At 42.2% G+C, this 27762-nt stretch overlaps 1 protein-coding gene across 1 annotated transcript; it reads right to left on the bottom strand.

Moving 5' to 3' along the window:
* Positions 1–1619: 1619 nt before the first annotated feature.
* Positions 1620–25356, bottom strand: oaz2a (ornithine decarboxylase antizyme 2a). The gene is given in 6 exon segments (XM_020456690.2): positions 1620–4090; positions 6369–6454; positions 9093–9265; positions 15796–15876; positions 15878–15944; positions 25129–25356. Coding segments are annotated over 6 exon segments (648 nt in total). The 5' UTR covers positions 25239–25356; the 3' UTR covers positions 1620–3959.
* Positions 25357–27762: the final 2406 nt, after the last annotated feature.

The raw sequence follows: 27762 nt of genomic DNA, 5'->3' as shown, positions 1-27762 counted from the left end.
GATTAGTCATTGATTCTACCTTGCTTTAATTCTGCTGACCTGATCCTCGAACCCTGATCGCTGTACATGCAGAAAGGGGACTTCTGCAAAAGGTCGTGACTGACATCCATGCGGTAAGAGCGTCAATCTGAAGGCTTGTTGTGTAAAGTAAAGTGAAGATTAAGGTCAGAAGAGACTGACTGTCCTTTATTGCACCGCCAGGGATTAGTGATGGGAGCCAGAATGACAGCTGGGTTTCTGCTGTGTCAAAGTCATGTTGCATAAAACATTTTGTGTGGAAAATCATCAAATGTGTTGTACTGTACATCAGCCTTACAACTGGAGTGTGTACAGGGCCTAAAATACACCTTGTAACCCAGCAACAAAATAGGCCCACATTCAGACTAAATAAATAGCATGTCTAAATGTCTGAGACCATAGTGATTGTGTGACTACATAGATGAATAGGATTTTGAAAGTCCGTTTCAAACCATGCTGCTGCTATGAAACCGAACAGATGCCTTGGGGGCAGCCTAAGCTAAACAAGTTACTTTCCACTTAGCAGTAAACAGGCCTAACTCTGTCATCTGCACACAACGCCTGTAATGAGGTCAGAGGTCAAGCTCTGTCCTTTGCGCTGCCTTGACACTGGACTGGAAAATGCCTAGGTGAAGTGGACCATAAGGCATGTAGCACAGCACCTTTACTGGCCTGACACCCCGGAAATAGACAGAAAGATCAACCAATTTGGGACAAAGTGGGCTTGGCAGAACATCAGGAGTGTCAGGACAGTTTCCTGGAAACAGTGAAGATTATTGGTTGAATCGGCAAGAGAGCTGAGAGCCCAGCAGGAGCAGGAGAAGAGCGTTTTATAGCCTTTGGCCTACTCATTCTGATAAACAACTCTGCATTTGACTCACCTATTCCATTAATCCCAACATCTTTGTCTCTCACATGCACTAGGTTACTGTTGGTGTATACCTTTTTTAAGGTTTTGTAAAGCCTTGTCTAAATAAGGTTGAGGTGGTAGTTCACAATCACACACACAAGTGTAGGCCGACAGACAGCAGACCCAAAATGTATTTGTGCTACATCTGAGATAAAGGGAAGGCCCACACATGGTGTATTGCTGTTCCCCATTGTATCGTATCATACTGCAGCAATAAAGCAAAGGTTTGTCTTCACAGAAGTCTGTCAGGGCCAGATCACTGAAGTCTAAATGGTGCAGGAAATGGAATAAAGCCCTGGGGATGACATTGACTTCTATGAAGTCAACACGTATAACATCAGTGCAGGAATAACAGTGCACTTTTTTCTAATTCTACAATTTACTTTTTGTCTTATGTTTTGTAGGTGGATATGACCGACCCTATTTAGCGTCACCACTACATCATCCTAATTACTGCCAATTACAGAAGATTAAATGCTAAATTAAACAACCGGTTTGTTGGACCGTTGTCAGTACAGGTTCTGTCTGGCTGTCAAATAATGGTGCTCATGAGTCGGTTATTACTGTTTATTATATTCCTTTTTTTTGGTGCCAAAGCCCGGGATCAAACCCAGGGACATAAATTCTTACTCAAACACATTCTCTCTCAATTGTCAGCAACTATGCACACACATCCCAATGGATAAACAAACACAAGCAAGATAGATTTTTATTTTATTTTTTTCCGGACAGAAAAAGTTAAAAGGTATACATGTATGGATTGCCATTGAATGATCCTCTGTATGCCACTGTAAACAAAACAACTAAACTAGGCTATAAGAAACTATCAAACAAGAAAGATACATAAAAATATAACTCTGAAGATGAATAGACTCGTTTTCGTCACTGCTCATTCAACAGCTAGACGGGTTGGTTGTTTAGCAACACAACTGATGCGTGCGCAACTATGGGGCAAAACCGACTGGGTTGACTTGTGAACTATATTTCTTCAATGTTTATTGCAATCATAAATGCATTTGCATAATGAACACTTCTCTCTCAAATACATCTTTACAGTTGTTGGTTGGTTAGCTAGCTAGCAAAATTTTCCCATAAGCATTGACATGAATTCAGTCAAAACAAGACATGGTATCAAGAACATGATGAAACTAGCTAAAAATGAGTCATTTACGATTCCCCACATGGCAGATTCTTGTCATTGTTGGTAGATATCTGGCCAATCAGAATCACAACTCCTCATGGACTTCTGCCCCATTTGAAGTGTGTATAGTTTTAGTGACGTCATCTAACCCATCTATGAAGACTCAACCTCTACACACATGCAAAAATGAAAGCCCCCTGCACATAGGATCCCAAGCACACATCACTCTTGACCATGTTCCTCTGAGACAAAATGCTATTGTTAGGGGAATATATTTGTATACTGCTTTCCTGAACAAACCAGGTCACCCTAGCACTGTTTTAGGGATCTTGTTAGTGTGAGAAAGAAACTTAAGCCAGTATCCTATAGGATTACTGTTGACCGGGAACTTTTTAACTGTTACTGCTGAATGTAGAACTATTTCTTTGGCAATTTTGTCTGGTTTGCCTCGGCAAAACAAAATAGAAGGCGCTGGCCACATCTCCGTAATGGACCCTAATGCACTTCCACTCGGTTTTACGTGGCTACCTAAAGTGCTTGTGTTGTGACTTTTCCCTTCATGGGTTGGTTTCCTTTTTGCCACATTGCTTTGGGTAGCTAGGGATGAATGTGGGAAATAAGACTGAAGTGTAAAAGAGAACATTGCACTCTTTTCTTAGGCGGAAAAGGCCCCACCACAACCCTCTCAAAATAGTTTCAACTGAGCAGAGGTGTTGTTGGGGGTGGTACTACTAGTTCAAAAGGGCTCTGGTTGATAGAACTGTATACAAAGATATGAATTTTAACTGGGATTGAAATCAGGAAGAGCTGTCTCAGCCCATGCTAAATGATGAGGGCTAAGTCTAGCCATATTTATGTGGTGACTTATGTGCCGAGTGAGAATGGATTACAACATTTATGTTTAATGCTCTTCCACTCTTCTCGATGTACCTCTACTGGCTCAATAATTCAGGTGTTAGTTTCACAGGTTCATTGCATAGCTGAGCGACCTCAAGTGAGGGGAACGCACGTCATTGCTGCAGAGAGCTGTGAACTAGATTGCCCTGACCCAGCATTCAAAACAACGACCTTCTTTCAGCTTTCAAATATCAAACGAGACTAACAATATCACGCTAACTATAATCTGGTAAGAAAATAAGAAAACCGTAAGCTGAAAGATCACAGCTAGTGACGCAAAAGTAGGAATGAAGACTTAATATACCCAACAGTTTGAGAAAAAAAATATATGTTATAGAATGAATGCAATTGTAACGGAAAGATCAGTGTTATACTTGTCCCTATCATAAAAAAAATACCAGCAGAACAATTCATTCATTCATGTTGACCCAACCATACCCAGGCAAATATCCCCTTAAGATAATTCCCTTATGCTACCCATTACATTACTGTCCCTACTAAACAAGCCCTGCTTTGTATAGAAACTACTGTACATTAAAAGACCCAAGTCAGGCTCTTTGATATTCCGTGCAAGCTGTCAGAGTATAGATATGCTTTTTCTTCCAGCCAAAAAGTCACCCTGTTGGATTGTTGTGGGCAGGCATGTAAAGCCTGGCATGGAGTGGGGCGATTAGTAAAATCTGAACCAATCGGGTGATGACTCGGTCCATGCTCCGCCCTTCCATGCTCCACCGCTGTGCTCATCAGGGGAAGATGTATCACCACAGAGATCTTAGCATCCCCAAGCAGCACATCCCTCTTATAATAGAGTCTACAAAATTGTGACAACCCAATCAATGAGAAGGGTAGAGGTTTGGGTGGAAGAGTATCTTTGGGGTTAGGGAGGGGGCACACAGTTTCAGGATGGGGGACAGGGATGAAGGCAGCTGGCGGGAGGGGTTCTGTGGGGGTCATGGGTGGGCTAGGGAGCTGCAGGGTGGTCCGGTGTTTCATTCACTCCTCATCGGAGCTGCTGTTTTCCAGAGAGTAGACCATGAAGATGAGGTCTGTCCGAGCCGGCACCAGAGGGTTGCCGGGTTTCACCACCTCAAAGCCCATGTAGTGGAAAGTCTTTATGATGGATACTGTTCAGAGAAAAAGAGAGACCATGCAGAGAAGTTAGTGAGCCTAGCAGGACCAGGACAGGATTAACCAGTGTTGTGGCCGTTCTGTCTTGGGTACCAGATTAGAAGCACTCTCTCAGCTTAACTTCGCTAGAACATCACTGCCACTTCTATAATCAAGATACACTACATGACCAAAAGTATGTGGACACCTACTCATCGAACATCTTATTCCAAATTCATAGGCATTAATATGGTGTTGGTCTCCACTTTGCTGCTATAAGAGCCTCCACTTTCTTGGAAAGCTTTCTACTAGATGGCGGGTGGCAGGTAGCCTAGTGGTTAGAGCATTGAACTAGTAACTGAAAGGTTGCAAGATCGAATCCCCGAGCTGACAAGGTAAAAATCTGTTATTCTGCCCCTGAACAAGGTAGTTAACCCACTGTTCCTAGGCCGTCATTGAAAATAAGAATTTGTTCTTAACTGACTTGCCTGGTTAAAAAAAGGTTAAAAAAAAAAACAGAACATTGCTGCGAGGACTTGCTTTCATTCAGTCACAAGAGCATTAGTGAGGTTGGGAATTGATGTTGGTTAGGCCTGGATCACAGTCGGCGTTCCATTCTACCTCAAAGGTGTTTGATGGGTTTGAGGTCAGGGCCAGTCATGTTCTTCCACACCGATCTCGACAAACCATTTCTGTATGGACAAGAGCATTACCGGTAGTCAGGTCGGGCACTGATTTTGGGGGATTAGGTCTGGCTCACAGTCAGCGTTCCAATACATCCCAAAGGTGTTCGATGGGGTTGAGGTCAGGGCTCTGTGCAGGCCAGGCAAGTTCTTCCACACCGATCTTGACAAACCATTTCTGACAGACCTCACTTTGTGCACGGGGGCATTGTCATGCTGAAACAGGAAAAGGCCTTCCACAAACTGTTGCCATAAAAATGGAAGCACAGAATCGTCTAGAATGTCATTGTATGCTGTAGCGTTAAGATATCCCTTCACTGGAACTACGAGGCTTAGACCGAACCATGACAAACAGTCCCGGACCATTGATCCTCCTCTACCAAACTTTAAAGTTGGGACTAGGCATTTGGTCGGGTAGCGTTCCCCTGGCATCCGCCAAACCCAGAATCGTTCGTCGGACTGCCAGATGGTGAATCGTGATTCATCAGTCTAGAGAACATGTTTCCACTGCTCCAGAGTCCAATGGCGGCGAGCTTTGCACCACTCCAGCAGACCCTTGGCATTGCGCATGGTGATCTTAGGCTTGTGTGTGGCTGCTCGGACATGGAAACCCATTTCATGAAGCTCCCAATAAACAGTTCTTGTGTTGACGTTGCTTCCAGAGGCAGTTTGGAACTCAGTAGTGAGTGTTACAACCGAGGACAGACGATTTTTACGCATTCTGTGAGCTTGTGTGGCCTACCACTTTGCGGCAGAGCCGTTGTTGCTCCTAGATGTTTCCACTTCACAATAACAGAACTTACAGTTAACCGGGGTAGCTCTAGCAGGGCAGAAATTAGACGAACTGACTTGTTGTCAAGGTGGCATCCTATGACGGTGCCAAGTGGAAAATCACTGAGCTGTTCAGTAAGGCCATTCTACAGCCAATGTTTGTGTATGGAGATTGCATGGCTGTGTGCTCGATTTTATACACCGGTCAGCAACGGGTGTGGTTCATTTGAAGGGGTGTCCACATACTTTTGTATGTATAGTGAACTTAAGCTATGGTCGTTTGATTTCATGGACGTTATTAATATACAAAAGGATAGCTCAATCAAATGTAATTATCCATTCAATGTTTTTTTTCTCCAAGGAAATGTTCTACAGTTGGAAAGGAACTGAAACCCTTGCTTTCCAATGTTTATCATAGTCTACACATCTAATTGGGACAGTCCAAGTACATTATATGGAAATGAATTAGCATGCTAATGCTAACCACCAATTATGTGCCCATTATTGGCAGTTGCTTCATCCATTTGTGACTTATACATTAATGATATATAGCCATTGATTCTTTAAGAATATAACTTATAAATGCCCCATGAGCCTAGTTCAAATGTCATACCTCATCAGAACCCAAAATTATAAGATTAATCTTGTAAACAGTAAAACAATGTAAATGTAAACAAACAGTGTATAGCCTCAACATGTTTAAAACTATAATTTTGATATCATGGATGGTCAGTCCTTGCATCCATCCAGAGCTTTTCACCAAAACATTTTTTTTTGTTTCAAATAAGAATTCTAGCTGCACTCCTCTTTTGAATCCAGCACTAAATAGTGGAGCGCTTACATCGATCCTCTCTGGCTCTATCGAACCACAAGAACACGTAGTTGACTTTCAGCTTCTCCTCAGCAAACTCCAGCAGGCTGGTGAGCCTGGGGAGAAAGAGAAGGGGGAGAGAATGAGATGATGCACTGTTTTTACATAAGAGAGTAGACTTACATAATAATGCAGTGGCAGCTGCAGTGCCCCTTAGAATTAGCTCTGCAGTGTTGGAGAAGACGCTGAGACTGTGCTGGCACCGCGCCAATGTCGTGCCAAGAGGATATTGACATGACACTGATGACATATTACATGACGACGACGACGCGTAAATGGCTCATTTCTATTCATAAAAGGAAAGGACTAGAGCAGTGTTCCCCAACCCCAGTCCTCGAGTACCCCGAACAGTACATATTTTTGTAGTGGCCCTGTTGACAAGAAGAAACATACCTGATTCTACTTGTCAAATATTGATCAAGCCCTTGACAAGTTGAATGAATCAGGTGTTTTTTGTTCGGGACTACAACAGAAATGTGTGCCGTTAGGGGTACTCGAGGACCGGAGTTGGGAAACAACACTGGACTAGAGAGAGAGAATAGCCTCCCTGAAAGGCATTTATTCAAGTTTTATTAGTCATATGTAAGGGACATGCATGCAGGGCCGGATTACCGAACAAGCACACAGGGCATGTGCCCCTCGTGACAAAATGTGTAGAATCCCGTTATAAACTGCACATTTTACTCTCCGCACCATGGCAAAATGCTGTAAGTTAGATTTCTTCCGCCGAATATCTTCAGGAGCATTAGGAAGTAGAGGCGCTGTTGCACCCTCTTGACTACTGGTGATGTTGTTGGTCCATGTCAAGTCCTCGGTGATGTGGACGCCGAGGAACTTAAAACAATTGACTATCAGAAGTCCCATTCATGTGGATCGGAGCAAGCCAACAATCAAATATTTTGCTGACGTTGAGGGAGAGGTTGTTGTACTGGCACCGCAATACCAGTTCACTTACCTCCTCCCTTTTAGGTTCACTCGTCGTTGTAGGTTCAGGCCTACAACCGTTGAGTTCGTGCAAAGCCACGCAGTTGTGGGTGAACAGGGAGTACAGCAGAGGGCTGAGGACACACCCCTGGTGGGCCCCTTTGGTAAGAGTCAGTGTGGTGGAAGTGTTGTTGCCAATCCTCACAGCCTATGGTCTGCTCGTCAGGAAGTCCAGGATTCGGTTGCAGACGGTGGTGTCCAGACCCAGGGCTCTGAGCTTGGTGCCGAGCTTGGAGGGAACAATAGTGTTGAATGCTGAACTGTAGTCAATTAACAGAATTCTCAAAGGTGTTCCTCTGGTCCACATCAGAGTATGCGAGTGGAGTTGAGTGGTCGGGAAATCCCACTTATTGCTCATGGAGCGGTGGCTTGCACACCACTCCGGCGCTCCACGTCCTTTCCAACTGCTCCGCTAAAAAACGCTCCTAGCTCAAAGGTAAATTAAACTGCTGCTCCAAATTAACTCCATTCAAATCACAATTTAGCCAACACACATCAATTTTTTTTTTTACTACCTGGACCTACCATTTGGTTTTGAAGTATTGAAACCAAATCTCCCGAGTGGCGCAGCAGTCTAAGGCACTGCATCTCAGTGCAAGAGGAGTCACTACAGTCTATAGAGGCTGTATCACATCTGGCAGTGATTGGGAATCCAGTCGGGCGGCGCACAATTGGCCCAGCGTCGTCCGGGTTTGGCCGGGGTAGGCCATCATTGTAAATAAGAATTTGTTCTTAACTGACTTGCCGAGTTAAATAAAATATGATTTGAATGAAAAGTATTTCAATAAATAACAGGACAAAGTGACTGTAAAAGGTGCTTATAATTTCAAGTAGGCTACATGTCATACAGTATTAAACAGCATATAAACACTAAATAGGTCAGGAGCCAGACAGGTAGCCTAAGAAGGAATGATTAATTTATTATTTAGGCTATATTATTTACATTATTTCAAGGCTATAGCCTTCAAATAAATAAATAGTGAAGCATTTGAATGTGTGACACGAGGCTGGCAGGGACATTAAAGCCCTCAGAATTTAAACATTAAGTTGTATTAAGTAATTATAGATTATAAATTGCACATAAACTGTGACTTACTTAGAATTCAATTCAAATTGAAAAAATGCCTTATTAGGCTCAGTCTTATGTGCCTTTTGAATTCATTTTTAGAAACATGAGTTTGGCCAGAGTCTGGTCCCTGGAGAGCAGGCCAGCAGAGGAGAATATCCTGTCAGCGCTTGCAGAGCCACTGGAGACGCTAAACACCCTTTGTGCCACTCTTACCAGGCTGTGCAGGGATGTGTATTTTTCTTTCTGTAGGTAGGCCTAAAGGATTTTTAGATCAAATAATCCTATCAAAACTGAAAGCTCATTGAAAGAGGTAATGTGCCAGGCCAAAATCAATCAATGAAATAGATAATAGAACGAAAATTAGATCAGATTTTTTGTTGATAAATACTTTGCTACAATGACACACTTAGCTAGCTACCCACCTCGTCCTTTCTGTTAGCATGTGCACACTCCATTGTCCTTATACTATAAATGTTGTCAGAGTATAACTTGCATGTGAAATTAGTAACCTAACAGGCCATCCAGCATTCCTGTAATGGGTGTCTGCAGGCAAGCTGGTAGGTCTTAACAAGGGGTATGTGTCTCAGAGCTGTGTGTAACACCCTGCCTGTCTGTCCGTCTGCGTGTGTGCCCATGCTTACCCCTCTTTGCTGCCCTCCGCCAGTGCCCCAGCGGGGATCTCCAGAAAGAGGCTGTCCGAGGAGAGGGCTGTTTCCCAGCAGGCCGTGCGGCACTCGCTCAGTTGGTAGTGGAAGTGCAGGATGGCTGGTGTCCCATTGACAGGAGCTGCCCGCGTCACCGTAAGCCTCTCGTCCTTTAGTGGAGAGGAAGGGAGGACAGACGAAAAGGTACATTTCCTGAAGATAATTTGTGTGCTTGCGTCATACAAACTGTTCACACAGCACTCTGACTCCTAGCTCATTTAAGAGAACAGTGGCCTGAGTTTCCCATGGAATATTTGAGGTAAAACCAATGAAGTACAGTATATAAACCCTGGATTACTGATGCTATGTATTGGCCAATGAGAGGCTTAAAAGCCACCAGTCAGCCATATTGGTATTCCCCAGTAGGAGCAGTCTTCCATAGGAATGAATGGAATTCTACAGTATTTCAATTAAATGTTTCAAGAACAAAATTACATCCATTTAAAAGACTGACACAAAAAAAAATAGTTCAAAAAATCAATTTGAAAACGGCCCATATGGCATCGATATGAGTCAGAAACATAGATTTGTGTGTCAAAATTTACTACAAAGTGTAAATAGGATCATGTTAGTCATAAAGTCAGTCTTGTCTATAACCGAGTTTGGAACCTCAGTGCATCACAACGAGGTTGGGTTTGGATTACAATTATGTCTATCGTGGGTGAAAAGAGACAATAATAAGATGAATGCGTACTGTTGCCTATCATTGAACGTCTGACTGACATGTCGTGACAGCTGCGTCTTAGAAAATAGCATTGAAATATATTGTTCATCTGCAGGCTATTATAATACCCTTAAGCCTCAACTGTGAGAGGGTCTACTCATACAATTTTGATTAGATTGTCTTTTAGGTTCAAAAGAATCGTGTCTTCTTTTTTGGGGGGGGGGGGGGGGGCACCATTGCATTGGATGTCGGCATAAACACCATGGCAATTATGCACTCCAACGGTAATTATATGCAACATGCTTCAATCCACTGTAGGCCTATCTAACAATGTCATTATTACCCCAGCATCACTGCCGTAGTGCAGTTTCTCTGGACCACCGCAAGGTCGGAGTCCAGACAGGCTAGGCCTATTTTAGGAAACTTTCTGAATGGACATAGAGAGAATTAGCAAACTGATACACACACACACACACACACACACACACACTTTAAAAGGACCCATCAACCAAAGCCACCTGCAGCGCATCGCACTCAGACACATAAGCAAATCAATTTCTCCTTTCCCCAAAAACCTTGCCTTAGCTTTAAATCCTTTCTGTAGGATATCAAAAACTCTACATTACTGGAGCATGCTAAACCAATGTAGCCTATCATGTAAATTGAGGGGGAAAGTTCAAATCAAATTGTATTTGTCACATGCGTCAAATACCAACAGGCTTTACCGTGAAAAGCTTACAACAATGCAGTTAAGGGGAAGATAGAGACAGCTGTGATATACAATGCCTTCTGAATGTATTCACACCCATTGACTGTTTCCACATTTTGTTGTGTTACAAATTGGGATTATAATGGATTTAATTGTATTTTTTATTGATGATCTACACAAAATACTCTAAAAGAAATTCTAACACTTTTAAAGATGAATTAAAAATTAAAACACTAATATATCTTGATTAGATATATTGTAGTCAATACATGTTAGAATCACCTTTGGCAGCGATTACAGCTGCGAGTATTTTGGGGGTAAATCTCTAAGAGCTTTGCACACCTGGATTGTACAATATTTGCCCGTTTATTTTTTATTTTTAACTCTTCAAGGTCTGTCAAGTCAGTTGTTGATCATTACTCGAAATCCATTTGAAAGTTCTGCCATAGATTTAAGTCGGTTTAAAATCAAAACTTTAATTAGGTCACTCAATGTTCAATGTCATCTTGGTAAGCAACTCCTGTGTGTATTTGGCCTTGAGTTTTAGCATATTGTCCTGCTGAAAGGTGATTTGTCTCCCAGGGTCTGTTGGAAAGCAGACCGAACCAGGTTTTCCTCTAGGATTTTGCCTGTGCTAAGCTCTATTTTGTTTCTTTTTATAAAACAAAACAACTCCATAATCCTTGTAGTTGACAAGCATACCCATGTGATGCAGCCACCACTATGCTTGAAAATATGAAGTGGTACTCAGTGATGTGTTGGATTTACTCCAAACAACATAATGCTTTGTATTCAGGATAAAAATATTTATTTATTTGCCAAAAACCACTGGTCTTTGTGGTTGAATCTGTGCTTGAAATTCGTTACTCGCCTGAGGGACCTTTACAGATAATTGTATGTGTGGGGTACAGAGATGTGGTAATCATTCAAAAAAAATAATGTTAACCACTATTATTGCACTCATAGTCCATGCTATTTGTGACTTAATCAAACGTTTATTCAACCTCTTTGTTATTGCAAGCCTAAATACATTCAGGAGTACTTATTGATTAAAGACATTTCAGCTTTACTTAAAAAATAATTTCACAACATTTCTAAAAACTAAATTATACTTTGCCATTGTGTGGTATTGTGTGTAGATCAGTGGCACAACATCTCAACGGAATCCATTTTAAATTCAGACTAACATAACAAAATGTGGAAAAAGTCCGTGTGAATACTTTCTGAAGGCACAGTAGGCCTAGGCTATGAAGATGAAATTGACAACCATTCGAAAATAGAAACACAAACGCAACATGTCCATAGTCGATTAGCCATTGATTCATTTTAGTGAAGCATTGGGTAGTTATGTTCACACTAAGCCTGCATTTACATTTTAGTGCTTTATCTAAAATCTGTGACACCACTTATTGATATGGGTAACCTAAACTCCGGCGGATATTTCACTGTTCCCTTCTTGTAATTCACGCATCTCCGCTGGCAACTACCCTATCCCTTCGCCCTCTCTCTAGCTCTTAAGCAAGTAGTCTAGGCTATCCTGAAAATGATTCGCTCTGGTGTGATGTGATCCCATTGGCTAAATTTCTCCACCATAAATCGCCCATTTCATTTTAGAGAATTTGGCTGTATGTCCTCTCACTCAAACCCTTGTCATGTTTTTGTCTTATGTTTCACCTACCACACATTTTCCAGGAATATTCCTGAATGTATCCAGAGTATTTTCAGATTTCGTTGCTGCCAAAAGTACAGTAAATGTCAAATTCACATAAAATCAAGCAGAATGTTTGGATTCATTATTGTGTCAGGTGAGTTGTTGTGTCCTCGCCTTTGGTCTAATCATTTCCCCATAATCTCAAAACTGAGATTAAAACTATACTAGTGTATATATAAATCACTGAGTAAAACTAATTTCAACATCAGTCAATTCCAAAATTGAACTGGACACAGTATCCAATACGACCCCACCTCTGTTTTTGTTATTTAATGGGTTTAATGTTGACCCTCCACCTCTCTTTCCCTCTTCTCATTGGTGGTACCTAATAAAACAGAGGGTAGCAGCAGAGCTGCGAGCCTTCTGCTGTCAATGAAAGGGCTCTTTCTTTCATTCGTGAGGCAAGGATGTTGATATCACAGGTGTGACTGATCTGTTTAAGCCTAACCCTCTTAGCCCACTCTGAGACAGTCACATGTCTGGGGCAAGGACACACCTGTGTGTGGGTGCAAGTGTTTGCAAAGAGAAGGAGGGTAGAGCAGATTCAGGTGCGAATACAGTTGCAAAGAGACTCAAATGTGTGTGCTTGGGGCCTCCCGAGTGGCGCAGTGATCTCAGGCACTGCGTCGCAGCCGGCCCTCGACCAGGAGACCCATGGGGCGGGGCACAATTGGCCCAGCGTCATCCGCGTTAGGGGAGGGTTTGGCCGGCAGGGATGTTCTTGTCCCATCGCACTCTAGCGACTCCTGTGGTGGGCCGGGTGCAATGCACGCTGACACTTCAGGTGTACGGTGTTTCCTCCGACACATTGGTGTGGCTGGCTTCGGGGTTAAGCGGGCAGTGTCAAGAAGCAGTGCGGCTTGGCTGGGTTGTGTTTTGGAGGACGCACGGCTCTCGACCATCGCCTCTCCCGATTCCGTACGTGAGTTGCAGCGATGAGACATGACTACCAATTGGATACCACGAAATTGGGTAAAAGTACAAAATAAATAAATCCACGGTAGCACAGATGGTTATTAAGAACCCAAAGGAAATTGTGGTAGAGCGCTTCAAGTTCCTCGGTGTCCAAATCACTAAGGATGTATCATGGTCCAAACAAACCAACAATCGTGAAGAGGGCACTACAACACCTCTTCCCCCTCAGGAGACTGAAAAGATTTGGCATGAGCCCTCAGATCCTCAAACGTTCTAAAGCTGCACCAGAGAGCATCTTTACTGGCTGCTGGGACCAAAAGGGACCTTTTGGGACCAAAAGGCTCCAGAACAGCTTCTACCCCCAAGCCATAAGACTGCTGAACAGTTAATCAAATCACAGATGGGACACACTTTCACTCTTCACATACGCTGCTGCTACTCGGTTTATTATCCATCCTGATTGCCTCGTCACTTTTACCCTTACTTACATGTACATACAGTGCATTCGGAAAAGTATTGAGACCCCTTGACTTTTTCCACATTTTGTTACCTTACAGCCTTATTCTAAAATGGATACAATAAAACATTTTCCTCGTCAATCTATACACAATACCCAATAATGACAAAGTGAAGACCTTTATTTTTTTATTTTTTACATTTTAGCACATTTATTAAAAAACAAACAGAAATACCTTATTTACATAAGTATTCAGAGCCTTTGTTCTGAAACTCAAAATTGAGCTCAGGTGCATCCTGTTTCCATTTATCACCTTTGAGCTGTTTCTACAACTTGATTGGAGTCCATCTGTGGTAAATTCAATTGATTGGACATGATTTGTAAAAGCACACACCTGTCTATATATGGTCCCATAATTGACAGTGCGTGTCCGTAGAGCTCCGATACAGGATTGTGTAGAGGCACAGATCTGGGGAAGGGTACCAAAACATTTCTGCAGCATTGAAGGTCCCCAAGAACACAGTTGCCTCCATCATTCTTAAATGGAAGATGTTTGGAACCACCAAGACTCTTCTTAGAGCTAGCCGCCCAGACAAACTGAGCAATCGGGGGAGAAGGGCCTTGGTCAGGGATGTGGCCAAGAACCCGATGGACACACTGACAAAGCTCCAGAGTTCCTCTGTGGAGATGGGATAACCTTACAGAAGGACAACCATCTTTGCAGCACTCTACAAATCAGGCCTTTAAGGTAGAATGGCCAGACAGAAGCCATTCTTCAGTAAAAGTCACATGACAGCCTGCTTAGACTCTCAGACCATGAGAAACAAGATTCTCTGGTCTGATGAAACCAAAATTGAACACTTTGGCCTGAATGCCAAGCGTCACATCTGGAGGAAACCTGGCACCATCGCTATGGTGAAGCATGGTGATGGCAGCATCATGCTGTCACAATGTTTTTTCAGCGGCAGGGACTAGGAGACTAGTCTGGATCAAGGGAAAGATGAACGGAGCAAAGTACAGAGATATCCTTGATGAAAACCTGGCCCAAAGCACTCAAGACCTCAGACTGGGGTGAAGGTTCACCTACTATCATGATAACGACCCTAAGCACACAGACAAGACAACACTGGAGTAGCTTCGCGACAATTATCAGAGCCCAGACTTGAACCCGATCCAACATCTCTGAAGAGACCTGAAAATAACTGTGCAGCAACGCTCCCATCCAACCTGACTGAGCTTGAGAGGATCTGCAGAGAAGAATGGTAGAAACTCCCCAAATACAGGTCTACCAAGCCTGTAGCATCATAGCCAAGAAGACTTGAGGCCGTAATCGCTGCCAAAGGCGCTGCAACAAATTACTGGGTAAAGGGTCTGAATAATTATGTAAATGTGATATTTACATTTTTCAGAAGAACAGTTTTTGCTTTGTCATTATGGAGTATTGTGTGTAGATTGATTTTAGAAGAAGGCTGTAACCTAACAAAATGTGGAAAAAGTCAAGGGGTCTGAATACTTTCCGAATGCACTGTATTACCTCAATTACCTACACATTGACTCTGTACCAGTAGTCCTTGTATAGTCTCATTGTTATTTTATTGTGTTACTATTTTTTTATTGTACTTGTTCCTCTGCATTGTTGGGAAAGGGCTCGTAAGTAAGCATTTCACTAAATGTCTACACCTTTTGTATTTGGCGTTTGTGACAAATAACATTTTATTTGACTTGATATTAACTCTTGGACAACGCACACTTTCTAGATCACCATGTACAGAGTCTATGGTTGATAACCTATCTCAGTTATTTTGACTGCCTCTGTTCAAACCATATATGGTTTCAATATTGTCTGCGGGGCTATAGATCAGCAGCATTTTCATGTACCATAATTGTACATAAGACACCTTTTTATCAGGTTATTACTTTGACAGTACACTGTGTATACAGTTCACTGTGTACATTATACATGCTGATATGGGGTGATCAGGGCAAAATAGGAAGTGCATGTAGGATTCCTGTGTTGTCTCAGCATAAAGAGCATAAATCATTCAATGATATTCAGCTTTTCAGGGGATCCATTTGAGCAAGGCGAGGCTCAGACTCGTTTATCATGATCACTTAAGGAGTATTTAGGGGTTGATGTGATTTGTTGATCAGTGGCTGCAATGAAGTTGCCTCTGGTGTTCTCACCTTGTGTAGTAACAGGCCGAGAGAGTGATCCCTGCCAGTCCCTCGCCCACCCGGGATCTTCAAGTGTGGGTGAGGGGCATCAGGAGCACCACAGAGGCCCCGGAGCCTGGTGCCTGGAGCAGTGGAACCTGGAGCCCACTAACAAAGAACTGCAGAGAGGGGATAGAAGGAAAAAGAAAGAGAGAGATGAATGACCATGCCACAGGATTCATGAAAGAGACATGAAAAGCAGGAGCACTTGACTGATTGAGCATTCAGCTTCAGGTTTAGATTTGTCGGTTTTTAGAGGTTTGGGGTATATACGATTTCCCTAGTCTCATTCACCAGCCTTGTGTCTGTTGGCAGCTATTAACTTGATAAAATGTTGGCGTAGATACTATTTCCGTAAAACCATTGATTCAGTGTTTCAACATAGGACCAGGATCAATAAGTAGTTAAAAGGGCCCAGGGTATTTCATCTTCTTTCCTAGAGGTACCAGTTCTGTCCCAAATGGCACCCTATTCCCTACATAGTGCACTACTTTTGACCAGGGCCCTATGGATCCTGGTCAAAAGTAGCACACTATACAGGGAATAAGGTGCCATTTGGGATGCACACACCGTTACAATAACACTAAGTGGTGCACTGCCATGTCATAAAGTCAACCCACATACCTCCCGTTGCTACTCTACTTGGACATTTATGATTTTAATACACTTAATGAAAGTGGATGGCTAATGGGAACCAAGCGCCCAAGTAATAAAAGTGCCTAGTTTGCATTAGATTGATGTCTTTCTTTGGTTGTGTTCAATTTGCCAGCTTGTTGCGTCACTGGCACTAGCACAGTCCTACCTTAGTGTTAATCTAAGTGCTGTTCCACAAATAGCACCAAATAACAGCATCTCGGTAACAACACCTCTTTGCTCCTGCCTATGCCAAAGGCAAAGTAATACAGTTATGTGTTTGAGAAGTAGCAGTGTGCCATCTGCACTGCATCTAATCTCAGCAACCTCAACCTTCATTGAGGCAGGCGATGTCATAGAGAACAAATGGACTTTTACAATAACAACCTGCTGAAGTTAAGTGTTAGCTCTGCCTCTGTCAATGCCCGCCCCCTCTGTTTTATTCATGGTTCACCTCACTGCAGTCCTTGGCTGGAACAGCTTGCCCTATTTTCCCAAGTCATGTCTAATCAGGGCCTGAAGAATAGTACATTATAACATGACATGCTGTGGCTGTACTTGTCATTGTCTGCTCTCATAAGACGTCCCGTAAACATCCCATAAGACTAAAGCAGCCGCCAAGCCTCTTATCAGACGCAGGTAGTACTGAATGTACAAAATCAGTGGCCTTCACCTTGAGCTTTAAAGGCAGGCTGGACAGGCTTGGCTGGTTTTAACTTTCCTGGGGCAGACAAGTAAACAAGTCTGTGTAATCAACTCTTTGGCCTCAGGGCCTTTCGACTAGTAATAAATAATACTAACCCAGCCTAAACCATAAAGTAAATAATCAAAATGTCAGGGGTAGCCAACTCTGGTCCTGCAAATATTGTTATGGAACAAATGTGCGCATACACTGTAGCTACTCAGGAAGGGGGTTGTCTATGCTACCCATTGTTGCAATATGGGAAAAAAATACAAAACGACTTTATTTTCAAAGCTATGAAATTATCAGCACTTAAATCGAAAAGTCACACTACACTGTGGTTTGACCTGAGAGGCTGCTAAGTCTTGTACCAGCAGCAGAGGAACTACTGTGATGTGAAGAGAAAGGCTCTGGCTTGTGGTGGAAAGGCATGCATCACAAACAAGCGCATGATCTGTAAACACCTCTGCAAATAGCCTCGTCGGGGCCCAGGAACACACATCTCGGTCGTTTGGAGTTACGGGGCCTAGTTCCAGGCCAGTAGTAAGAATAGCCCGATGCTCCCGAGGGGACTTACAAAAACATTGCATGGGTCAGTATTTCCATTAAGAAAATGTGCCGCCGCACATTTGACCGGTAACATTTCGATTTACCAGAAATTAACCGGACCCATACGCATTGGGTGCATAACCCGATTAGGGCATCCAACCACAGTGCTCAGAATGACAAATCACATTTAGAATATGGTAGTTCATTTTAACAGACCATGCAAGTCGAGGACGCAACAACATGGGTCCTTCTTACCGAATTCCGATGTGTACTTTGAAGATTTTATAATAATGCCCCATTCATATTAACCATAAGTAGTCCATTACGTCGCCACGGAGGTAATTCATTTGAATGGGGCCCGTCCACAAACGCCCCCTTACGGTCGAAGAACAGGAAGTTGCCAAACCACTGAAGAAGAGGCAAATATGTGGTTTTGGACGATGGATTTATGGGATAGCTAGCAACTTGTAAACAATTACACATTCCTATAAGTGAGTACTATTTTAATAGTATGTTAAACAATACACATTTACTGGTATGCCAATTATACTTCATGACTGTTGCCTCCCGTTTTAGTTTGTGATGGTAATGACGTTTGTTTTTTTATGATAATTATTAGGTGGAGGTCGCTAGCTACAGTATAGCCTAGATTTTAGCTAGCTAGCTGCTCTGTAAGCTATCTTGACTTGCTATAAAGCTATAGAAACAAGTTCAGGAAAACTGTTTTATTATCAACTGAATCAATATGGTTCCACCTGTCTTGAATAAAAAGGTAATATTTGACAATCTCACAAAATAAATGCGATCCCTGACAAGGCACTAGGCTCTCCACAATCGTATCTTGCATTGTGAAAACCTTCTTACTCTCCGTCCAGGAACTGAACAAGATTGCATGAAGATGACGTATGGCATAATGAAACACGTTACGATGTAAATGAGGCATAACTGTCCACATTTACTTTCCCTCAGGCAACAAGACAAGTAACAAATAGCAAAACCACTAGCCTATGTCAATCTACTACACCCCAAAGTAGAAAAATGTACCTATTCTATTGGTCACCTTGTAGATAAAGAAACCGCCTATTCCTAACAGACTGTGGGACGACAGATTCCAAATTCATACCACCCCCCAAAGTAGAAAAATTTACCTATTCTATTGGTCGCCTTGTAGATAAAGAAACCGCCTATTCCTAACAGACTGTGGGACGACAGATTCCAAATTCATACCACCAGTAGGCCTGGGCTACATAAAACAACTTTAAAAGGCAATGAGGCTGATGCAACAGATTAGAATGTTTAGCTTTAAATGTTGATAAAATAATATTTATTCACATTGTAAGCGCAGCTATGCGCACAAGGTAGTACGTAGGCTACGAGAAAATGTTCATTCCACGATGCAATTAGCACATAAACACTTGTCAAAAGCGCACCGCACATGCGAGCGGTTCCATGTGACCAAGATGAAAATATCCATTCGAAATTTAGAAAGAGGGAAGATCTAAAGATGCAACGCAATTTAGAATTGTTGCGCAATGATTGGGTTTATGAAAGCATGTTTCACTCCAGCAGCAACGAAAGAGCTGTTTGAGGAGCTGAAGCAGCAGATTTCCTGCATCTGCATGCTGGGCGCATGTGAAGAATAAGATACATAAAGAACATACACGTGCGTGCTAATTTAATTTAACAGCCAATTTAATTTAACAGCTTAATGTATTTTCATCGACTGGTATTTCCATCAATTAATAGGCTAAAAAAAGCATAATTTCGCAAATGGATTTTTTGTCCTTTTTATTCATCAGCTTAAAAAGAGAAAAAAAAAGATATCGGCCAAAAGCTGAGCCGACAATTACTGGCTGACTGAAACCCTGGTATGGGGTCACATTCACTCTGGGGAGTGTCTGTATGTCTCGCCTGCAGCTAGTGTGGACTGGTGGTTAGCCACGTAAGTTCAGAGGCTTTTTTCAAATCAATTATTATTTGTCACATGAGCCGAATACAATGGGTGTAGACTTTACAGTGAAATGCTTGCTTACGAGCCCTTCCCAATGATGCAGAGTTAAACACCCTCTGTAGTGCTTTATGGTCGCGGGCGGTGCATTTACCATACCAAGTGGTGATGCAGCCAATCAAGATGCTATCGATGGTGCAGCTGTAGAACTTTGAGGATTCAAGGGCCCATGACATATCTTTTCAGCCTCCTGAGAGCATCTTCTCGTGTCATCTTCACGACTGTTTTGGTGTGTGTGGACCATGTTAAGCCCTTAGTGATATGGACGCCAAGGAACTTGAAGCTCTTGACCCGCTACACTACAGCCCTGTTGATGTGGATGGTGAAGTGCTCTCCCCTCTTTCTCCTGTAATCCACAATCAGCTCCTTGGTCTTACTGATGTTGAGGAAGAGGCTGTTGTCCTGGCACCACACTGCCAAGTCTCTGACCTCCTCCCTGTAGGCTGTCTCATTGCTGTCGGTGATCAGGCCTACCACCTCTGACGACAGCCAAATTGATGATGGTGTTGGAGTTGTGCGTGGCCACGTGATTGTGGGTGAACAAGTACAGGACGGGACTAAGCACAGACACCTGTGGGGCCTCTCTGTTGAGGGTCAGCGTGGCAGTGGTGTTGTTGCCTCACCACCTGCGGCCGGCCCTTCTGGAAGTCCAGGATCCAGTTGTAGAGGGAGGTGTTCAGTCCCAGGGTCCCGAGCTTGGCGATGAGCTTGGAGGGGACTATGGTGTTGAAGGCTGAACTGTAGTCTATGAACAGCATTCTCACAGTTATTTCGCCTCTTGTCCAGGTGGGAGAGGGCAGTGTGAAATGCAATTGAGATTTTGTCATCTGTGGCTTTGTTGGGGCGGTAAGAGACTTGGAGTGGGTCCAGGGTGTCTGGGATGATGGTGTCATGACCAGCCTTTCAAAACACTTCATAATTACAGATGAGAGTGCTACAGGGCGGTAGTCATTGAGGCAGGTTACCTTTGAGTTCTTGGGAACAGGGACAATGGTGGTCAGCCTGAAACATGTTTGGATTATAGACTGGGACAAGGAGGATTGAAAATGTCTGTGAGGACACTTGCCAACTGGTCTGTGCATGCTCTGAGAACGCACCCTGGTATTCCGTCTGGCCCGGCTGCCTTACGAGTGTTAACCTGTTAAAAAATTTGACCTACATCGGCCACAGAGCGAAATCACACAGTCATCTGGAACAACAGGGGCTTTCATACAAGACTGTGTGTTGTTTTCCTCTAAGTGAGTATAAAAGGCATTTAGCTCATTTGGAAGTTCTTCATCACTCACGGGTGGGTTTCCCATTTTAGTCTGTTTATCGTCTGCAAGCCCTGCCACATAAAACAAGCATCGGAGCCGGTGTAAATGGGATTCCACTTCCTATGTCCTTTTTTATTTTTTTTGTTCATAGTTGGCTTTTATGTGTCCATGTCTGTGTCCCGTTCCTTTTAAACGGTAGCTCTAGCCTTTAGCCTAGTGCTTAAATGTATTGATGAAGTCTGTGACTGATGTGTAAACTCCTCAATGCTATCAGATGAATCCCAGAACATATTCCAGGCTTGTACTAGCAAAACAGTCTTGTAGCCACGCGTCTGCTTCATCAGACCACGGCCGTACGTCCATATGTCACTGGTACTTCCTGTTTGAGCTTTTGTTTGTAAGCAGGAACCAGGAGGATAGAGTTGTGGTCTGATTTACCGAAGGGAGATCGAGGGAGGGCCTTCTGTGTTTCTGCGGGTAGAATAAAAATGGTCTAGCGTTTTAGCGCCCATATTGGCGCAGGAGACGTGTTGGTAAAAGTGAGGTAGAACGGTTTTAAGTCTCACCTCATCATTACCTCGGTTTTAAGTCTCACCTCAAGCCTCCAACCCACCAGTAATGCTGCCTCTGGGTGTACGGTTTCTTGTTTGTTTATAGCCCCATACAGTTCGTAATTCAATCAAAAGTGGTTTCTTGGAGTTACCTTGGAAAGGCTTTGAGAGAGCATTATTTACCAGTTGCTATTCTGATAGTTGATTTAGTTAATCTATTGATTATTTTGTTCCAAATGTGCAGCGCAAAATCTAGCAGTGCAAAAAAATGTGCTCTTTGGGCGAATCATGGAAACTCCTAGTGGGTGACTTGCATTGATTTATTTGTTGTCACTAGCCACATGATTAATGTGTCATGAGATGACGAGAGCATTCCAAAAGTTTCAGGAGGGTCACAGCTCCTAAAAAGTTTTTAACCCGCTCAGCATTCTTAGTTGTGCTAACACTTTCTCGGGCACATTCCATTTTTACATTTACATTTTATACATTTACCAGACACTCTTATCCAGAGTGACTTACAGTAGTGAGTGCAGGTTTTGTTTTTACTTTTTTGTACTGGTCCCCCATGGGAATCGAACCCACAACCCTGCCGTTGCAAGCGCAATGTTCTGCCAACTTCCTAAGGAGGTTACGGTTAGGGTTAAATAATGGTGGCACTGCTAATAAAATGCTGAGAACCAGCACCTTTTTCCATTCCCCTATATAGGAAAGCTCCTGTCCTTGCACGAAATGCCAGCTTGTTTTGAAAGGCAACACTCTCGCCCTCTGACATTCAGACCCCCCCTAGTGCCAAAGGGCGCTAGGCTAAATAACCACAGTCACAAGTTGAAAAACGAACAAAACCACTGCACCCTAGTATAAACATTATTCAAGTCATGCAGCAGTGACCTAGCTTGCACTGTACTGTATTAACATACGGGTGAGGTATTAATCATATCTGTGTTGCAGGCACAGCACTGGGACACAAGGATATAAGTGCGTCATGCACCATGTATTCTCCCGGGACTTGTGTTAGGAGAGTGTGAGAGAGTGGTTGTATAATCACTGGAACCCAGGCAAGCATACCAAACTCTGCTTTAGGGTTTAATATAGAGTACACTGCAGTGCAATGAGAGAGTACTGTATGGAAGGTTGATAAATAATATGGTCTGAAGGTGATAGGTAAATCCAAAACCCATAGTGCTTTTTGTCTGGTCAGGATTTTTAGATTATTTCAAATATCATGAGTTCTGCAATTATTAATAAAACTTATTTTTTTTCAGTCCATTTCCCTTGGTGCTGCAGTTGTTTGAGTTTCAACCTTTGGCAGCCTGATTTGAGTTAATTATTCCTTAGATAATGGCTTTGGATTCTATGTTTGCCCTGGTGACTGGTTAAGAGTTTGTGAGTGTGGCACACATCCAAGGAACAGAAGGCTCCAAAACAGGATACTATTCCTCGCAAGTCTTCCAGGAAAACGCTAACAGACTAGCTCAGAGAGAATGGCCAAACCACCTATTAGCCAGTTAATCTATGTGTCAAACCTGAGCTGCTCCAAATATTTTATAACTAGTTTTATACAATTTAGGTGAGTCAACAATATACTATTAACCATACTATTAACCATTGGCCTACTGGATAAACAAATCCTTGCCTACAAAGCAAACCAAAAGTTCCCATGAACTTGATGGGTAGGATTTAGAGCTGTACCGTATAAGTGTGAATGTAGGTTCTCGTTTCTAAAAAAAAAACAGGATACCAAACTGAGAAGTTCTGGTAATTCGAGCTGCATGTGCTCATTGGAGACCACCATGTGTACCCTGTCCCGATCCCCTTTCCACTCTTGACTTGGCTTAGGTCAAGAGTATCTCGACCACAGTAAATGTCACCTGACAGCCAGAACCTACTACATACAAAAAAATTTATATGACGTTTGTCTTAACCTACAGTACTGTATCAAGTTGCATTCAGGATGCCATTTTAGGACAGAACAGCACATCACAAGGTGATCCCTTGAGGAGATCAGTGTACTGTACAGCATGGCATAGCCTCATATGATCTATTCAAAGTGTTCCCCTATCATCCATAGAAATTAATCGCATTAGACTAGTAAGAAAATCGTACTGTTAAACAGATAGCGTCCATAGCATCCCACACAGGTTTCCACTGGTGCTTTAGCCACAAGCGACTATAATCTAGTCCAAGGCCATTGGGGGCTCGGCTGGTTGTGTAATAGTGTGTGTCTGTGTGATGTAGGGCAGCTGATGCCTTCTGCTGACAGGGACATAAGCTAGCACGCTAGTGAATGGACCCTGCGCTTGCCACCACACATGTAAAACATGAATGCACATGTGTGCATAGTACACACACATACTATGTTGTCAATGTAATATTCAATGTAGGCTATTTTTATATTTTTAGCTTCTGCATATCATGTAATGCATACTTTTATGAGAAAGGCTGGTGGTATATGATGATGGAATACTGCTGTGGACATTGACACTCATTCTTGAAAAGGCAGTACCATGTTTACCAAGATTGAGTGATAGGCTATAAATGACTCTCCTGATGGAACATGGAAGAAGATTCTGAAGATGATAGCATTGTGGATGCATCACGTCATTATATAGGCTAGTCTAGGAGGCTACTGTTGCTCTGATGCTTCGACTACAGCTAAGCAACCCTGTCCTGAGGAGCAATTTCCACTTTGACACAAAGCTGATTTATAGATGAAAGCAAAAAAAAATCTAAGTAGGTCTAGGCAATGGGGGTGATATCAGGTCATAGGTAGGCATGGCACCTGGACAGATTATGGCAACAATAGCCTAATAATAAGAGGTGCATCTATATTTTTCCGTATTAACATCTCATTTATATTAAAGGGATACTAACCCTATTGATTTGACTTTCTAAGAAAATATGCGGTATTAGTGCGACATTTGGGCATCAAGAAAATAGGTTACGTTTACTGACACTGCACAAAATGAAATGTCCCGTGCGCAGAAAGTACAAGGCGGAAATGTTTTTGGTAATTCGATCCATCTTCAACGCTGTATGAAAACAACTTCGTTGGACAACTGTTGTAGACGTAGGGGTAAGCATTATAGAAAATATTAAGTATATGCCAATTTAATTATTGTTGGAGCAATTAAATGCAAATGCATAGTGCGCAATAGGGTCATTGTTGAATACATTGATACAAAATGTCCTATAACCAATAACAAACCATATGTGGTCTATGTTATGCATGTAGGCGTACAAATGCTATTAGGACATGTTACATTATATGGGCCTAGTATGTGATATCGATACTATTCTATTGGTGTTCATAAATAGTATAGAAAATTCACATGCATAACGCTACTGTAAATTAATCTAATCAAAAACCTAAAGCAAATCATGAATACACCAACTATTATTGACAACCTACAGACAGGAATTACAGCCAAATATTCAGTTATTATCACAACATGAAATATCTGGTTATTATTGTGTTATTCTGAAAAGTTAAAGGGTGGAAAACTAATGCATTTAAATAGTCATAATCAATGGTCAGTTTAGCAAATCAATGGAAACAAATATTAGGAAAAGAAATATCCATAATTGTAGAAATGTATTCGCAAAATCGTGTAAGACGTTGCCTACCTTTCCTCGGTATTCAGCATGATACCCTCGAGGAAATCGAAAACTTTATGTCCTTTTTGACAACCAAAGCAATGACTATTTAACAGAAGCTCCACGGAGAAGTGCACCATCCGTAAAAAAACGGAATTAGAGTTAACTCCGGCGCGGTTCTAGCTATATAATATGAGGCTTCAATTCACAAAAGAACCAGCCGTAGACGCCTCTGCATCGACTATAGTGTTGATGCTGGAAAGGGGCTATTTATATGACCGTCATACACGACCATTGGAATCATGGGTAACTCAAAGCAGGAAGCAATGTACTAGTTATTGACCGATTGGGTAAAGACAGTACAGTATGAAGATACGCAGAAACAGCTTCTCCAATAGAAATCCCCGATCACGTATGTAGACGATGTCATGGCAACGTTGGCTAGCTAAACTCATGCGCAGAAACACGTAATCGTCTAACGGTCGTCTTGTGCCAAACTGCGCATGTGCAGACCATCAAACCAACGACACGCTTTCCATATAAAGTTGTTTTTGACGAAAATTCAAAATGTGTAGGTTTGTAAATTCCACGAGCTTGGATTAATAACATGTTCAACTACTTAAGACATTGGCTCGAATTTAGGTTGTGTCTTTTATATTTTTAGAAAATGAACAACTAAGAAATAATTGTTCACTTATTTTATTAACTTCTCACACCCTACCCTAAATCTAACCATAACCCTTGTCTGCGTGGTCTTCTTCGCAAGCGTTCCTGGAAGTCTCATTATGCTGAGCTTCTGCGTTTAGAAACTCTGTGATTTGTGTGCGTTTCAAATAGGAAGATTAGTGCTAACTGGAATCCTTGGGAAATCCCTACCCCAAACATAACCTTAGCCATAACCCTTACCTAAGCATACCCTTAACTCATACCTTAAATATTTTACAATGGGTTTGGGACCTCTCAAGGACCTCAGATATCAAGGACTGTTCCGGATACACAAAGGGTCACAGACCTGAGCTGGTTATCAAATCTTTACAATGCCTGCTCAGCCTGGTCTCATAGACTAGACATAACATAGTTAACGTAAATTCAGGGCACTGAAATTAGTATGACACAGCATGATACATTTGGTGTGATTACATAATCGACGGTTATTTGATGCAAAAACTAAAGGAGGGTGGTTGGTTTGCCACCTAGCTAAAGTTAGTGTTAGCCACCTATTTAAAAAAAGTTTTTCAACAGAATCGGTAGAATGAATACACATGAATAAACACAGTTAATTTTCATAGCAGCCACGTTGTATTCCTTCTCGCATCTATGCACTCTCCTCTCACATTTTCCCTTTGCTTGTGGACTTCAATGCACAACTCATCAGCTGTATGTGACCAGGCAAAAAACCTTTCCAAGCCAAACCATATCCGCTACACACAGCCTACATCATTGTCACCATATTGGCTAAAGTAAGGTCATAGTAAACATAGCTAATAGAACTAACACGTTAGTAAACACAATACAATCATGGGGCGGCAGGTAGCCTAGTGGTTAGAGCGTTGGACTAGTAACTGAAAGGTTGCAAGATTGAATCCCCGAGCCGACAAGGTAAAAAATCTGTCGTTCTGCCCCTGAAAAAGACAGTTAACCCACTTTTCCTAGGCTCTCATTGAAAATAAGGATTTGTTCTTAACCGATTTGCCTGGTTAAATAAAGGTAAAAAATGCAGTAATGTTACAGTGTACTGTCAGTAAGCAGTTTAGCACTTACACTAAATTTCCTCAGCCGGTAATTGTCAAACAAATAACTGTCGGTCTCACGATAATTGACCATTAATTAACATAAACACATTTAGCATCTCCTGGCTTCCACACATGGCCTACCAGCCTTTTTAAAAAGTCAAATCTATCTAATATAGCCTACACCTTCACAATGAGTCCATTATTTATTTTAGACACATCTAAAGAAGCATGATAGGAAGAAAATGTAGTCTATTTCCGAAGAAAAGAATAGCATACTTTGAGTTGTGCTTATGGTAGGTCCTGATGTGGCTATGCCAAATGGCTGTGGGCTGCACTAGTTCATTTAACAGACAAGATTTGCTTATAATTCTGTGGCATTATTTTATATTATTTTATAGTATGAAGAATACAATTGAACAAAGCTGAATAAAATATAAATATTTTCTCCAAACAATGAGTCAACCTATTCTGTGCGAGAAATAAATATTCGGTCACCGCAGCAGCCTTAATACGGTCACTGCAGCAGCCTTAACCTTGACTTGGAAGAGTTCCGGTGTTGTGTTGGGTAGTCTAAGCCAGCTAGCTAACATAGCATCCCTCTGTTTTAGCAGGGTGTTTGAGTAGGCTAAACTAGCTAGCTGCGTTTAGTAGATAAGTAAGTGAAACTGAAAGTAGAAGAAAATGCTAAATCTCTCCATCTCTCTCTTGCTTCGCCTTCATTTTGAAAGTAATGAATTTGTTCACAACTGTTAAACTATTGTCTTTCTCTCTCTTTGGGTCAACTAATCACTACAGTGCTAGCTAGCTGTAGCTTATGCTTTCAGTACTAGATTCATACTCTGATCCTTTGATTTGGTGGACAACAATTCATGCTGCAAGAGCTCTGATAGGTTGGAAGACGTCTTCCGGAAGTTGTCATAATTATTGTGTA

This window comes from Oncorhynchus kisutch, linkage group LG22, assembly GCF_002021735.2.
Source record: "Oncorhynchus kisutch isolate 150728-3 linkage group LG22, Okis_V2, whole genome shotgun sequence".
NCBI classification, from domain to species: Eukaryota; Metazoa; Chordata; class Actinopteri; order Salmoniformes; family Salmonidae; genus Oncorhynchus; species Oncorhynchus kisutch.
This window is presented reverse-complemented; position numbering and strand designations above follow the sequence as displayed.